Source organism: Choloepus didactylus, chromosome 15, assembly GCF_015220235.1.
Source record: "Choloepus didactylus isolate mChoDid1 chromosome 15, mChoDid1.pri, whole genome shotgun sequence".
NCBI lineage: Eukaryota > Metazoa > Chordata > Mammalia > Pilosa > Megalonychidae > Choloepus > Choloepus didactylus.
Genome location: NC_051321.1, coordinates 16,527,105 through 16,543,361, shown reverse-complemented (window position 1 = coordinate 16,543,361; position 16,257 = coordinate 16,527,105). Strand labels below are relative to the sequence as shown.

The following is a 16,257-nucleotide window of genomic DNA, read 5'->3' as shown; positions in this document are numbered from 1 at the left end:
ATGATTTCGTTTATTTACTGTTTAACAATACAGATCTGTAACTATACCTTGAAGAGTCATTTAATAAGGTAAGATTGCTACTGACAAATTAAAGAAAACAGAACTAAAACCACTTTAAATGTTTAAAAACATACTAGAACAATTAGTCCTAAATCATTTGTGATTATAATTTTTTAAAAAGAACTGCAGGCATTTGAAAAACTTAAAACCATTACTATTATAATAACTCATAAAAGGAATACATTACTTGAATGTCAAGGACATTCTGTATATCTTCCCAAAGGCTAGAGTTAATTCAAGGAAAAGATGTGTGTGTGTGTGTGTGTGTGTGTGTGTGTGCATACACAAAGACATATCTTGCAAGAATATCCTTTATCGATGAATTTACCTTTCACAATATTCTCTATTTTTCATTTGGGTTACAGCATTATTTCCCCAAATTCCTGACTGTAGTGAGCTGTCCTCTGATCACACCTGATACTGAAGGAATCCTTTCACCAAATTCAAATTATTGAACTTCTTTTTCCATTTACTGACTGCTGTAGTTGATTCAGGTAATATATGAGGCAAGCTCCAAATACAGAGGCATTTATGGAGGAAAGAAAGGTCTCTGTATGATTCTCAAATGAAATGATCAAGGAATCTAGCTAATCAAGCCTCAAGTTTATCTTAATTATTTAAATTAGAGTCATAGAATTTGAGAATCAGAAATTACCTTAGAAACCATGTGGTGCATACAATCCCTTCCCTTTATAGCGCCTCAGGGTTGGGACCAGGCCCCACAATAAGCCTGTGGTAGATCTGGACCCAGAATTTAGATCTAATTCCCAAACCAGAACTTCTCTTCTACTTCGAATGACTGTGATCATATAACACTCCTAGTCCTCACATTAGTTAAATGTTGTTAATAATGACAAATCTAATTGTAAAATGGAAAAACTAATAGTTTCTGGGTACTCTACTAAAAATACTGGGAAAAGGCCCATAGGAGAATTTTTTAAAAGCTGTTTTTGTGTCTTTGATTTAGGAGCCAACTGAACTTGACAATTTTGGATTAATTTGCATTGATTTATTCTTCAGAAACAGCCATTTCCACTTAGAGTTTCCTTTAAATGCCTGGGCTGACTCCAGTGGTTTCCTGGACTTCAACATTCTTGTGTGGCTATGACAAAAGGACTATACACATTTTATTTACAAAATACACAGCATTAAAAGTTAAGTGAAAACAGGCCTGGAAAAATGAGTTTGATCAACAATGAGTCTTTTAAAATTGGCTTGAAAACTATACAGCTTAAAAATAGAGCAAGGTTTCCCAATTCGCCTAAACCAGATTTGCTTTCTATCTGTGCACTAACTCTCAGCACCAGGAAAACTGTCCAAGTTGTGGATATACTTTACAGTTCAGGTCCCATTCCATTCGAGCAATAAAATCCCCATACCGAGATTTTTCCTGGTTTCTGTTCCACTGGGGAACTGAACAGTGTTTCTTGGTTCAAGATACAGATGCTCACTTTCTACTTTCCACCTCATACACAACCTGCAGGCTTCACAAGTTCTTTCATGCTTGTTTCGCACATGCCATGACTGTAAGATTGGTATCACGTGTTTCCTGGGTACTAACTTTGATAATCTTCATAGTCTGGACCCCAGCAAGAAGCACCAATAAAGCACCATTTGCTTGGCAGGCTGAGCTAGAGGCTTCCTTTCTCTTTGTCTTACAAGAATTTTTAAGGAGTTCTTGGCCCCAAAAGAATGAGAGCTACAAATGGTCCCCCCTCACTCAAAGAAAACTTATATGGGGGGGAGGTGGATTTGCTATTTGGCAAAAAAAAGGAGAGGAAAGGATCATGAGCTTTAAAAAAAAAACAAAAACATAAACAAAAAAACTCATTGCAAAGAAAGAACATTGCCAGAATACTAGCTGCTGGAGACACATTAATACCAGACAAGGTGGAGAGATTTAATGGTAAATCCAGGGCAAGGAAGATGGGAGCAATTTTCAGAAAACAAAGATTTTTTTTTTTAATTTTATAATTTGTAAATTAGTTCACAAACATCTCACAGATTTCTCTCCTTGAAATGATAGTGAGAATGATCTTCAAGAGCAATACTGTAATTCAGTAAACTTGCTACCATCCAGCATTATCAGGGAATGGATATCTTGGATAATCAAATATTATCATAAGTAGCTCATATGGTGTCTGACTTTTCAAACCAATCAAATTCTTAAAAAGTCAAACGCAGTATGGTTTCTTCTTTCATTGACGATTCAGAACTATATCTAGGACCTCAGAGTGCCCCTGGAGAATCTGCACAAACATGATTTATCATCTTAAGGTGAAGACAACAGAAGCACTGTCCATAGGGAGTTCTCTTCACAAAATGCTGGATAACAAAATGATCTAATCAAAGGAACCACTGAAAAATAACCATGTACTTTCTCCATGGCTTTAATGATCTGTTCTGCAGGTTGACGATGGCTGTTAGCCAGTGATATGTCTCCCCTTCAGTGTTAATCCCACTCACCTACAAGCTGAAGCAAACTAATTAAGCCATTCTGAGTTAAATCTACTGTTTAAAGACATGCTTGATGAAAATAATTTTGTTTACCACAATTATGTGGATGTCTACACACAATGCATAATTAACACAGTATCAACAAACATGGGCACATTTAGTCCTGTACCTCTGCCCCCAGGTTCGTTGACTTACTGTGCATAATAACTGGTATTGGGACTATAACAGGATCTGAGAATAGAGCTCTTAGTATCTGAAACATTTTCTAAGTGAGGCATTTGTCTCTGACAGTTACTGTTCAAGAGGGCAGCAGGCATTTACTCTGCTGGCAAAGGCTCACTCTTTGGAAAGCCGAAGTATCATTCAAGATGGGCATTAAGTGTGTTCTCCAATGTATATGAATTACCTTTGGAAAATGAAATTAGTGACATAAAGAGAGGGAGTCTTATTTTATTCTATTATTTGCCATCCAGAAAATTTTTTTAACTGTGAGAAAAAAAACAACCAGAATGTGACCCTGACACTAATGTATTTAGGTAGGAGCTCAGCTTTACTATAAATTAAGAATTTCACTCTCATGTCCCAAAATAAACCACCCTTCATGTTAGGGACACTGATGTATTTGTTATTAATAAGTATGAACTGATCCTCACATATGGCCAGGATGGGAAGGCAAAAACTAGAAATAACAATTTTGGCAAAAGTATAACCACTATCTGAAACTGATTAGGGTTAAGCCTTTTAGAATAGAAACAAGAAAGTGTTATTTGATACATTATTAACATCTGTGATGGAGGAACCCATAAATACAATCAACGGAATTTTCAAAAGAAATGACTTATTGTAAATGGAAGCAAAATCTTTCAAAAACAATAATAAAAATGAAACATTTTTAAAATACTTTTTTCTCATTTCCCAGTTAACTTAATAAACTGAAATGTATTCTTACCAGTATTCCTTTCAGTTCATTCACTGCACTTTCAGAGCCTTTTGAAGAGTCTGGCTACAATTTAAAAAAAAACAAAAAACAAACAAAAAAACACCTGAATATTTTAGTTTTTAAATATTAAACAAAGATTTCTACATGACATTTATTAAAGACATGAAATAATATATTGTTGCTATGTATGACTGTATTTTTTAAAATTAGGCCTATGTCTTAGGGTTAGGAAAAAATATTACCATGTTAGTGTTCTCAAGTGGCAGTTAGAGAATTAGAAGTTATATTCAAAGCAAAAGGACTCAAGCTACTGTCTTCTAAAAATCATTTTGCTACCCTTTACTTATCATCATATATAGAAAAGATATGGTAAACACCAGGTTTCAGACATTTAATTCCAAATATTCAGCACATTTTACAATAAACTCTTCTCCATATGTACTGCTGGACTTCCGCCAGTAAGCGAGGAACGGAAAGAAGGCAGTGCAGAGCAGAAAGCAAGCCAGGGCAGGAAACCTCTCTCAGCTCCATTAGCTCCAGGCAAAGGCCAGCTCACAGGGCTCTGGTACATCTCATTTCAGGAATTCACAGTAGGGTCGAGTCGGGAGCAGGAAGCAGAGAGGAACCTTGCTTACAGGAGAATGTCAGCATCGTTGGCTGTCAGAGCAATAAAGGACTTCAGAGGGTACCTATTCTAATCACTTCATCCTTCTTATGAGATAAGGAAGGCCAGGCCTTGGGGAAGGTAGCATTTGAGTCCATTGTTTTGACTAAAAGCCTAGTTCTCCTCCGGCTACGCCATGAACAAAAATAATTTGAAATGAAGTTCTGGGTATCATTCGCCTGCCCCACAATATCTAAGTCTCTGTGGATCCCTCAGCTAATTTGATAGAGGGAAAATTTGCCATAAGGACCTCATGCAAAAGATGTAAAAAGACCTCTGACTTCCCCCTGTACCACTTCCTTTCTCAAGGGATAGAGATGTAGATAAACCTTGCAAGACATAGTGAAAGGAACCTCCCAAACCTCCCATAAGCAAGGTTATTTCTCTCCCATCAAGAAATGGGAGGAGATCAATAGCAACCAATCATCCTTTCCTCTCAAAAGATAATAAAAGAATGAGATTCTGTTGCAATTAAGAAAAAAAAATGGAGAGAGAGAAGTTTGCTGCTCATGTACAAATCAGACTAAGGCGTTAAACCCTCAGAGTGCAAGTTCTCTGGGACGCAGACATGCCATCAGTGCCAGTCGTAAGCTCTAAGGTGCGAATTTTAACCACATCAGCACCATCAACGACATCAAGGAACTCAGAAAATATGCCATTAAATTAGTATTCTCGAGACAGGCTCGACTTCTGCTGCAGATAAACTGTTCAGGTGACAAGCTGTGACTTTTGAACAAATGCTCTGCCTGAAGGCATAGTCCAAAGTGCTGCCATGCCACTCAAGCTACCTTCCGACTACATGAGCCCTCTGAAGCCTCGACAGCGTACTCTCAGAACCTGTGGCATTTCAGGAAAGCACTGACAGTAACAGGAGGACAAGTCTATACTCGAGCATGCAGTGACCATTTGTTTTAAAGGTTACTGACCAGGTCATTCAGCACCACATCTACATAGTTTAATGATTACCAGCGAAAAACCCAGTCGTCCACTGGTCCTTGTTCAGTTGCTTTCCAGATTTTGAACTGACATTAAATAATGTGTAACTGTTGGAAGAGCCATGGGAAAAAAAGAAAAAGTACAAAGTGACATTCTGAAAATGAAAGTAACTACGGAGCATTGATTGCTTATGACTTAAGAATTTTCCAACATTTTTCTTGCTAAACGAATTTTGCACTTCTTTATGACATTACATTTTTCTCTAGTTAATAGTTGGTTTTGCTTATTCTTTCCATAATGTCTTTGAAAAGAAAGTTATAAAAGTGTATTCTTTTCAAAGGTTCTGCGTAGACCCTGCATTTTGAAGTGTTTTCACATCCGTTATTCCATTTGATCCTGTTGACAACCTTGTGAGTCAGATAGGGCAGGTGCTGTCCCCGCCTTGTAGAGAAAAAGCCTGGAGGAGCTGGGTGAGAGGGCAAGGGCCCAAACCCAGCCCCGGTGCTCAGGGCTCACTCACCAGACACCAGCACTCAGTGGAGAGGGACACAAGCTCTGAAACACCAGATCACCCCCACACACTCTGCTGCTCCTCCAATTTGACATTCAGTCCCTCACTCACAAACTGCCTCCAGATCACGGGCACAAGACTGAAGTACTCTGCATGGTTGGCCAAAGTCTCCATTTCACTCTGTGTAAATCTGCACTTGGAATGGGGTATTCTTCCCCTTTTCTAGTCCCCTCTCCATGCACAGTCCACACTGTGGCCACTCCCACCTCACTTGGCCCTCTTGCCCGCCTGTGACAAAGTAGCAACGTTAAAAACCCAGCAGAATTTGCACTGAACTCTCATGATACTTGGGACCGTTCAAACAGCTGGGGAAGAAGAGAGGCATCCTTGAGAGTAAGAATCCTAACGTTTGCTTTACAAAAGAAGAAGAAGGAGGAGGAGGAGGAAGAGGAGAACCAACCTGTTGATACCTAATTAGACTGAGGAAAGAAAAACATTTTTCAAGAAAAATATCAAAAGCTCAATTACTGGGTCTATTTAAGTGAGACATATAAAGGGAAGAAAGTGGGACATATAAAGGGAAGACAGAAGGTCTGAACCAGACCCTAGGAGCCTTGGCAGATCCTAGAGTACTCACTGGTTTAGAAGACAGCTGACGATATATCTAAATACACAAAATTTTCTTCCTCAAATGACCTGGAATAGGTCTGTGGAATTAATGAAAATCAAGCACATAAATATCACTATTTTTCAAAACCTGTCTTAGGTCTTGTTCTGCCATTATTATTCTCCCCATGAAACTAGAAGCCTCGCATACGCAAGGATTTTTGTCGGTTTTATTTGCTGATTTATCCCTAGTGCCTGGAACAATATATCCCTGTCATATAGTAGATACACGGTAAATATTTGTTGAGTTATAATAAGAACCAGGGTTCAAGGATAAGACGTGTGTAGCAATTGCAATTTGCTTGGTATAACAGTTCATATCCATGTCTCCTTCAAGAAGATGACAGCATCCTGCAATAACATGACTTCTTTCTATACTGATTTAGGTTTACCATAGGTCATTTAGAGTCATCCTGAAACATGCTTATGAGGAAGTAAAGGCCTTTATGACAGTCTTACCCTAAGACTTGACAGTCAGCCCTGATGTAGCTCTCATCAGATTTCAAATTTTTATATTAAAAAAAAAGAAACATCAAGGGGGTTAGAAAAAAGCATTGAGCCACTCCATACCTTTGCCTTCGGCCTGGCTGTCTGATTAACTGGTCTAAGATGAACTCCCTTTTTAATTCTATCCATCATCTCTTCAACTGCTTGCCTCTTCAGATCTGTCACTTCTTCAGCTGTTCAAAGAACACACACATAAATCATCTTATGTTACAAGAAAACAGCTAATTCCTATATTTGGTGACCTGGAAAGGCTGCATTATATAATTAGTCACAGTCATTTTTCAGACAGTCACAGAATACCAATGATTTTCTAAGGTTAACAGGTACCCGTTAGCAATTTTTTTTTTTAAGTCAAAGATCTTATTGGAAAAATAAGAGTTACAGAAAAGAAGATCAAATTCATAGCATGGAAATAAATACTGGCTCATCTGTGTTAACCAATTAAAATGGATTTTGTTCTATTTGTGAGCATAATTATAGACCAGAATTGCTCCAGGTCTTTAAAAACCTAACTTTATACCTAATCCCAAATAATCATCTTTGCCTCAAAGATGTTTTTATAACTTACAGTACCTCTGATGTCAAAGAAATCAGCCCAAAGAATGAATATCTATCAAAAAGCCCATTTGAAGAAAAGACCAAACAGATCTTTTCCTTGTTGGAAGAAATCCATAGTCAAAAGATGAACAGAAATCCATAGTCAAAAGAATTCTGTGTGATTCCTTTTGTTTAGGAATCACACAGAAAGGAAACATTTAAAGGAAACTTTTTTTCAAATCTTTTAAAATTGTCAATGTTAAAAGAAAACACAGGTCCAGCAATTACTACAATCAAGTAATTAAATCTGATTAAAAAATGCAACAGCCTATTGTCTACCCTTTGTACAATTTTGCTGTAAAAGCAATAAAGCTATTGAGTTGTTGTATCAATTACGTGAATGCAACTGGAGTGAGTTTAAATCTGTTGATCAGAATAGTGAGTGACATTTGTCTCTCTTGCAGAAAACCTTTACCAAAAGCACAGAACCGTTTTGGAACATTTATCACCACTAATGCAAATCTAGATCTTGTGTTTACCTCCATCAAATTCATCCCAGCCAATATATTTGGGCCTAAACATCTCATAAGGACCTTGGCTTATGGTGAGCACACCGTTAAGTATCTACTGACTGACTTCTTCCCAAGGTTTGGCTTTAAATGGCTATCAATATTTTTACTATTTGAACAGAACAGACTAAAAGGTTGGCTTCAAAACAGAGGTAATCATAACTCTATCCTGAAGCTAATCAGGAGCAGTGTCAGGGTCTGTGCTAAGAGGCCTTTCTGCTACACGACCAGACTTCAATCTAACCCTGACAGCCAGCCATTCTGTTTTTTTTTTTTAACTCCAACTAATTTTTTTTTAACTTCTATCAAAAAAATTTTTAAAGAATATTTCAAAACAAAACAAAGGAATAAGAAAAACAAATAACCTAAAATAACCACATTGCTTCCAACATGTTCTTACCATACCCCAAGAAAATTAACAAACCATAGTCATTCCTGAGCATTCCCATAATATTCTGATTACCCTCCATAACCAGCCATTCCTCTTATACAAGAGCCTGGGAGAGCAACTGAGAGTCCAGTCAGTTCCATTATCGCCACCGCTGCACCACAGGATGGGAACTCCACTACGCTGACCATAATAATATCTAGACTTTCTGGTCCAGTCCTGACTCCAAATACTGTCATCCTCCCAAGCCACTGAAATGATGAGAGGTAAAATTTCTCAACATTCAAACATTTTTCAGACCTCAAGGTCAATAGAGTATCTTTTGCCAGGCGATGTGGGAAATACGGCCACCGAAGTCAGAATGCATCTACCAGTAAATGAAGGAAAATCTGGGGATTGATCAACCATGTGCCTGTAACTAGCATCTTCGGAGGCAGCTTCTGCTGATGGCTGACAAACATCAACAAGGGGCAGACAAGAACGTTACTATGGGTTGAAATTCATTTATTCACCCATTCATTCATTCATTATCTGACTACCTATTATGCATTACATAGTACTTTTGCTGACCGTGTTCAAAATCAGGAGGGACAAAACTCAGCTCTGCCATTCAAGCTCCTGATATGGGAATGGAATTTATTCCTGGAAATTTAAAAAATGCCTTCCAAAAACATTTGGTTTTCAGAAAGGCTGCCATTTTGAGTGAGGCTGGGAAGAGCTGTGTGGCAATAGGAACACTGCCTACGAACAGATCAGCACGCTGTAAGGAATGACTGAAACCCGATTAAATGCACCATACAAAAACTAATTAAGGGAGACAGATGGAGAACTATGGTCAACACCATTCAAATCTGCTACAGCATCTAACATAGCAGGAATTTAAAGTAGTTTCTTATATTTGCTTGCCAGAATCATAGTGATAATTCAGGAGAAGTGCCACTATCTGTATTGTGTACAGACTACAGACCAGGCTTTAATTTCTCAGTCTTTTTCAAATGTAAAAACTTAATTGGTCTTAAGGAAAGAAATCACTCCTACCAGATTCCCTACTCAGGCGCAATATAGGGCGATGTTAGCAACACAAGCCTTCTCTCTCGCTGACCCTGTTTTTGAACTAGCAAAAAGCAATCTATACTCTTCCAAACTATTAAAGCAGTTCTAATAAATCTGCAAGAATCACCAACAGAGAGCTCATGGTATGTTTTGTAATTCTTTTTGCAATCACGCAGTTGGTAATTGTCTCACAAAAGCATGTAATCAGGGTAACAACAGAAATATGCAGGATACTGGAGATTAAAGGAAAGGGATAAATGAAGGCAACAGGTCTAATGTTATTGAACTGCCACAGGAAAATAAAATCAAATGTTCTTTGACTTAGTGCTTCAAGGTCAGTCTTGGATCAGAAAGCTGCATGTAATTAACCGAGGCTTAAATTTTAAGACCCACTTGAAAAATAAGTTAGTTCCTTAAAAAAGAAACCTACAGACAAAACCATTACCTGCTTGTGCAATAAAACATTTTGTTACTACCTAGAAACTAAAATGAGTTTTTAAATTCCAAGGGATTACTTTTACTTTCACTAAAATTTTTTAGAAAGGCTTTATAAAAAATGACATGCTACCATGATGTACAAAATTTCTAAAGAACACGTTAAAGTTGAATACATTTGGATTTGAATTAAGGTCATAAAATTAAGAAAATTTACAGTTACTTAGAATAATCACAAGAACCTGTTGAAAAAAGGCTCCCTATGCCCTTCCAAAGATGGGTTGGTCCCTTTTCCATTATATTTCACAGCTAATATTTTAAGTATTTTCTGTGTGCTGGGGACTAGTCTAAACACTTTCTCTGCTGTGAAGCTCACTAATTCTCACAACAACACTTTGGAACTGGTACTACTAAAATCCTCATTCTATAGGTGAGCCAACTGAGGCACAAAGAATTAAGAAGATATCCACAAATTAATGGCCTAAGTATGTGACAAACAGCAGACATACCTTTGAAATTCTAGAACTGGCCCAATAAATGCATTCTTGTTCAAGATTAGAGCTATTCACTTCAAAGTTTAGAATGATTTCTTATATTCAGACCTTAAAATGACTTCCAAAATATTCCCCTGACTTTCCATCAGCTTTTAAGAGCCTGAATCTCCTAATGAAAGCTCCTCCGCTCATGCTCTGAAAAGCATACCAACTATATATTAAGAGCCATCATAAGGTGCGAGCAATAACATAAAACACTGTGATAGCGAAACCAGTCCCCATGTTATAAATGCAAACCCTTAAGAGTCAGACGATCCCACTGTTTGATGCTCTACATGTATTCATCATGTATTTAATCCTTATTGATTTATTCATTCAACAATTATCTTTTAGTGTGAACTATGAACAAGAAACTATAAATAACTGCCTCGCCAGACAGAGAGGGTACTTACTGCTCCAGCCATGTGTGCCTCCACTTCATCGAAGGCAGTGTGATTTTAGGGCTGCTCCAAGCTAAAATTCCTGGAGTAACCGAGAATTACACTTCTCCACTTAGATTCTTCAAATAACAATCCAATAGCCCAAGAATGTGGGAGAAAATAGTGCTGCATTTCATGAATTGTAAATGAAATATCGTTTTTGTAAGAAAAACTGTATCTCCCAATGTTGGGGGGTGAGAAGTTCAGAATATTTTTTTATTTAAGGGTGCTATTGAGGTTGACAAGCTGATAATGTGATCTACTTTGAGGAAAAATCATTTTATTCCGACTGCCCTCCTGATCATTTAAAACACATCAATTGTCCCAAAACAAGACCGAAACAACATTTAAATTACAGTGTCAGGGGAAGCTAATAGCCAGTAACCCAGGAGCAGGGGTGCCCTGAAATCATCAAAGGCAGAACTGCTTCTGAGTCCTGCAATGCTGAGTGCAAAGCAGAATTGGCCTTTGAGCCCCATTTCCTCTTCAGAGGAACAGATTCCCCAGGGCTGCAGGAGGCAGGCACAGAGAATCAATTTACACAGGCGAAACCAAACAAACAGCTTTCTCTGTTTGTAATGGTGCTGCGAGGTACCTGGCTGAAAAAGAAAAGGTTAGGTCCAAACTTGAATTCATTCAACATGCATGAAAGCTACGGGCGGTGACAAGAGATGAGTAAACCCTCAAAGAGTTTGCAATCCATTCAGGAGAAGAGATGTGGAAATGACTCCAACACAGGGGTAGGATAAGGGGAAAGAGCCTGGTACACACAGGCGTTCTGCCTGGAATCTGCACAGGGCAGATGGCATTAGATCAGCATCTTGCCCAAGGAAAAGGCTTTGACTAGAGGAAGGGCAGGGCAAGGGAAGACGGGAGAGAATGCACAGAGGCCTTGGAAGTTATGGCCCAGCCTTAAGGCTTGATAGATGAAAGGAGAAATGAGGTTGAACTAAAAGCAGATATAAGCAGACTACAGAGTTTGGACTCTATTCTTGATGCACTGAAGAGCATCAAAATGTCATGAGGTGTAGGATAACATGATTAGACCCAAGATCTCAGAACGCCATGTGGCCAGTAATGTGAAAATATCTGGTCTAGAGCAATGAAATCTGGAGGAGAAATAGGAGGCCTAGAAGCAGCTTACACCAGTCTGGGGTTGAACCAGGCAAATCCACTGGGCTTTATCTCTGTTAGGCACTGAGCAAACGTTGTTGAGTTTAATTTGGATTTTACCGTTCTCAGTCACAAAGGACCAAAATCTGGCCTCAGCATTTCAAGCCTTTGCTCTCACCGTGGCTACACACCAAACTGTTTGGGCTCTGTGAAATGACTCTGCACTTAGCCACTGAGGCCTCTGCTCACCAGCAAGGCCTTTCTTCCTCCATTCTCAACTCTCCGTGTTATTCTTGATAACTCCACATCCAACGAATTGCAAAGTCCTGTCAATTTTACCTACCTGAAGAGTTCCGGACTTCATCCATTTCTTTCTATATTTACTGCTACCACCTGCAGCTAAGCCATCAACAACTTTCATCTGAATCACGGCACTGGTCTCCCCACATCCACTCTTACCCCTTTACAGTCTGTTCACTCTCTGCTCTCTGGCTGCAGGCACGGTGAATTTTTTAAAACGCAAATCTCATCATGTTATACCCCTAATTAAAACTTCTACTATCCTTAGGGTAAATTCCAAAATCTTGACCATGGTCCATAAGGCTCTCCAGAATCTGGCTATGCCCACCTATGGGACCTCCCCTCTCGCATGCCACGTTCTAGCCGTATCAACTTTCTTCCAGGTTCTGAATATGCCAGGTTCTTTCTGTACTCTGAATCCCTTCCATCTGAAATGCTTTTAGCCTATGCAACCACCACCCTCCCTTGACTTTCAAAATCTACAAGTACACAGCTTAAACACCACTCTGATACATCCTTAAACTCTTAGAACCCTGTACTCCTCTATAGCACTTATCAAAAATTGTACTTAAATAATTATATATTTACCTTCTATACCTTATATCTCCCATACACAGCATAAAATCTGACACATAGTAGGTGTTTCTGAGGTCTCAGCTCATTTGATAGCAATTCTAGGAAGTCTTCCCCAAACTCATTCCCACAGCAACCCTACATTCCCAGTATGTCTCACATCACAGTGATGTGTACATGTTCATCTCCATTAGATAATAAGCTACATGAAGGCAATGACTGTAGCTTGTTCATTTTTATAGCTAAGTTCATCACACCTCTTCCCCAACAAAATATCCATAGTCTAAGAACTCAGCAAATGTATGAGTTGTTGATAAACTGGACACATCAACTTAAAATAGAACAAATGGAGGCAATGCTTACTTGTTTCTGGTTGAGTCGCCTTTTCTTTCTTAGCACCACTGCCACTGGGATGGGATCGTTTCCGGATCATGGACATGAGGGATCTTTGGGAGAAAGAAAAAGATCAATAGGAGATTACTGGATGCTTCATGATTCAAGAAATAAAATGTTCAGATTCCAAGTAAGCAATAAAAATCCAATTCTTCTCTAGGTGCATGAATGTATAACTGGGACTTAAGTAGCTTACTTACTATTTTTAATAACATAAACATGACTTTAAGGAAGAGAAAGATGTCTCATCCTTTCTGCATAAAATCAAACTAATTTTTTTTAAAATGACATTATTAGGGCAATTGAAAAAACTGTAATAAAGACTATAAACTTTATATAAATGTCAAATTTCTTGAACTTGATAACTGTAATTATTAAGTACCTTACTGAATACTGATTAAGTACCACCTTATTAAGGTAGTAATGTGAGTGAACATCCCTGTTCTTAGGAAACATTTATGGAAATATTAAGTGTTGAAGGAGGGTGCTGTATACAACTCACTCTCAAATGTTCAGAATACAGATAGAGAGATAGAATGATACAACAAAAGCAGCAAAATGTTAAAAGTTGGTAAACCTGAGTATCTGGGTAAGGAGTATATTGGAGTTCTCTGTATAGATTTTGTGTTATTTTTGCAACATTCCTGTGAGTTTGAAATTATTTCAAAATAAAATAAAATAAAACTAATTACTGGAGGAAAGGGGACTGCTATGATTACTAATATGATGCATAAATATTTACCACGTAAAACAGACACTGGAAAAATTAAATATCCGTATCTAAAATTCACAAAGAGCCATCTATGTAATATGTTTCAGGGAGAGGGAAGGATGAAAGAATTAGGATAGGCTTCACTTAAAAAGTATTTTATGTTTCAGTAATCTATTTGTGAAATATGGGCATAAGAAAATCCGAATCCACGTGAAGCAGACCAAATACTTAGGGATAAGGTATATTTAAACCACTGTCTTTCTAGTCCATGTTTTAAAAAATCTCATAGAATCTAAATCAAGATAAATTTGACCACATAAAAATTTTTAAAACCTCCATATATATAAGACACCATAAATAATAAAAATACAAGCTACAGAATATATAAAGAAATTCTACAAATCAATGAGAAAAAGCTGACACTGCAATAGAAAAATGGGGGGAAAAACCTTGAACAGGCACTCCATAAAAGAGGATGTCCAAATTGTTAGTACACAACAAAAAATGAGGCTTGATTTCATCAGTTTACAAGAAAATACAAATTAAACCCACATGGAGCTACTGCCACACACTTATCAATTAGGCTAAAAATTTAAAGTCAGATATTATCAAGTGTTGGTGGGTTTTTACAGTAACAGGAACTCCCAAACTGAAGTGGGTATACAAATTGGTACTACCACTTTGGAAAACTGTTGGGCATTATCTAGTAGAGTTGAAGACATATACATCCTATGAGCCACTGACTCCACTTCTAGGCACCTTAGAGAAATATGAGCGCTTGCACACCAGGGTATGTGTGCAAGCATGTTCATGTAGAATTTCCTTAATTCCCAAAGAGTAGAAATAATCCAAATGCCTATCAGCACCACAGTTGATAAATAATGTAGGGGCAAAAATGAATTATACTCCAAAGAATATGAATGAACTTCAGCTACACAAAATAACAAGGATGAATCTTACAAAATAATGCAGAGTGAAAAGAGGAAGACACAAATGAACATAGTAAAATTCCAATTATATAAAATTCAAAACCATGCAAAAAAAATAAATGTATACATGTTTTAAGGATACACTATCTGTAGGCAGTAAAAAAGAACTGTCAAGATGGGAACTTGGACTATAGAGAAAGTAGACAGGGTGGGTTTACAGGACATATGAAAAGACCAGGATATGACATCTGAGACAAAAATCCAGAACTCTGGCTCTCATTGCCTCATTTCACAGCCACATTCAATTGAATGGACAAAAGTGTCAACAAAGTGCCACCCTAAGATGGAAAAGTTCAGTGGACAATTTTCACCTCGAAGTTCTTTGAGAAGCATTTTTCATGCCCACCCCTTCTCTTCATGAGACACCCCTACCAATGACCTGTCCTTTTACTACTAGTAGTACAAAATGGCCAAGGTATGCCTTCTTCCTCTCTTTTCTTTGTGCCACTTGTCCTTAGGGCAAATGTGTGAGAAGAGGAGGAAAAAGCAATAAAGCCACTTAGAGAAGCCCCAGTGCCTAGTCTTCCCCGTTCCCCCCCACTTTCACTTCTATCCATGATCTGCATCTGCATAAAACAAACTGCTCAGGCACAAAGTTGGATAATCTTGATTACTGGATTCAAAGTCCACTGAAACTCAACATATATGTAAATATACTTCTTAGAGAAGAAAATACCCTCTAGCAGGAAAAAAAAATTTTTTTTTACTGAAAAATTATGTCTTATAAAAGAGTTCAGGCTTTAGATATACATAGTCCTGAATCCTACATTCATCCCCAGCTAAACTGCGAAGTGTTCTTAGGGAAAAAAATTTCTCTTTAGGTTATACTTTACTTTTAATTCTAGGAGCTCTCAAGGTCTCTGAGACTAAAAATTAAAGGCCAACAGCAAGACTGTAATCTTTTTAATAGTTCTCCCTCATCATAGACAGAAGTGACCTTTCTTACCAGCTCAAAACTCTAGACCTTGGAAGAAAGATAAAAATGACGAATTTCCAGTTTTAAACGTCAAATTCAGAAAATATCCTACAGATTTAGCTACCCAGGAAGGAAATAATTTAAAATACCTGAAATTCTTTCAATTCACCCTTGGATCGATTACGTGTAAAATTTATTTTGCTTTAACTACTTCAATGGTTTAAAGCAGATTATGTCATACCCTACACAGTAAGGAAAACTAATGAGAATCTTTTTAGAAAGCAAAGTCCCATTTTCATAAATGTGTGGGAAGAACATACTACACTTTCTATTCAGACGGATCAGCAAAGGTGCAAAGTATGAATAAATGGCCTCTCTGTGTGAAAGGATTAAACAAATCACATGAATTAATGAAAGATAAAAAACCAGCAAAAGTTGAAAGGCCATTTGTTCAAGAACAAATCATATAGAAGCAGCTAACACTATGACATGAAGTGGTAAGTTATCGCCAAGACACATAGGTTGTCTTTTGTAATGCTGGACAGTGGAACATAGAATGATAAAC

At 37.7% G+C, this 16,257-nt stretch overlaps 1 protein-coding gene across 4 annotated transcripts in view; it reads right to left on the bottom strand.

The window, feature by feature from the left end:
• Positions 1-16,257, bottom strand: part of SHTN1 (shootin 1) — a 103,620-nt gene that overhangs the window by 23,337 nt on the left and 64,026 nt on the right. For all 4 annotated transcript variants that reach the window (XM_037804476.1, XM_037804477.1, XM_037804478.1 and 1 more), the window contains 3 exons: positions 13,046-13,128; positions 6,805-6,914; positions 3,467-3,520 (listed from right to left, as the gene is read on the bottom strand). In XM_037804476.1, coding sequence (XP_037660404.1) covers positions 3,467-3,520; positions 6,805-6,914; positions 13,046-13,128 — 247 coding nt within the window. The remainder of the gene's footprint in view (positions 1-3,466; positions 3,521-6,804; positions 6,915-13,045; positions 13,129-16,257) is intronic.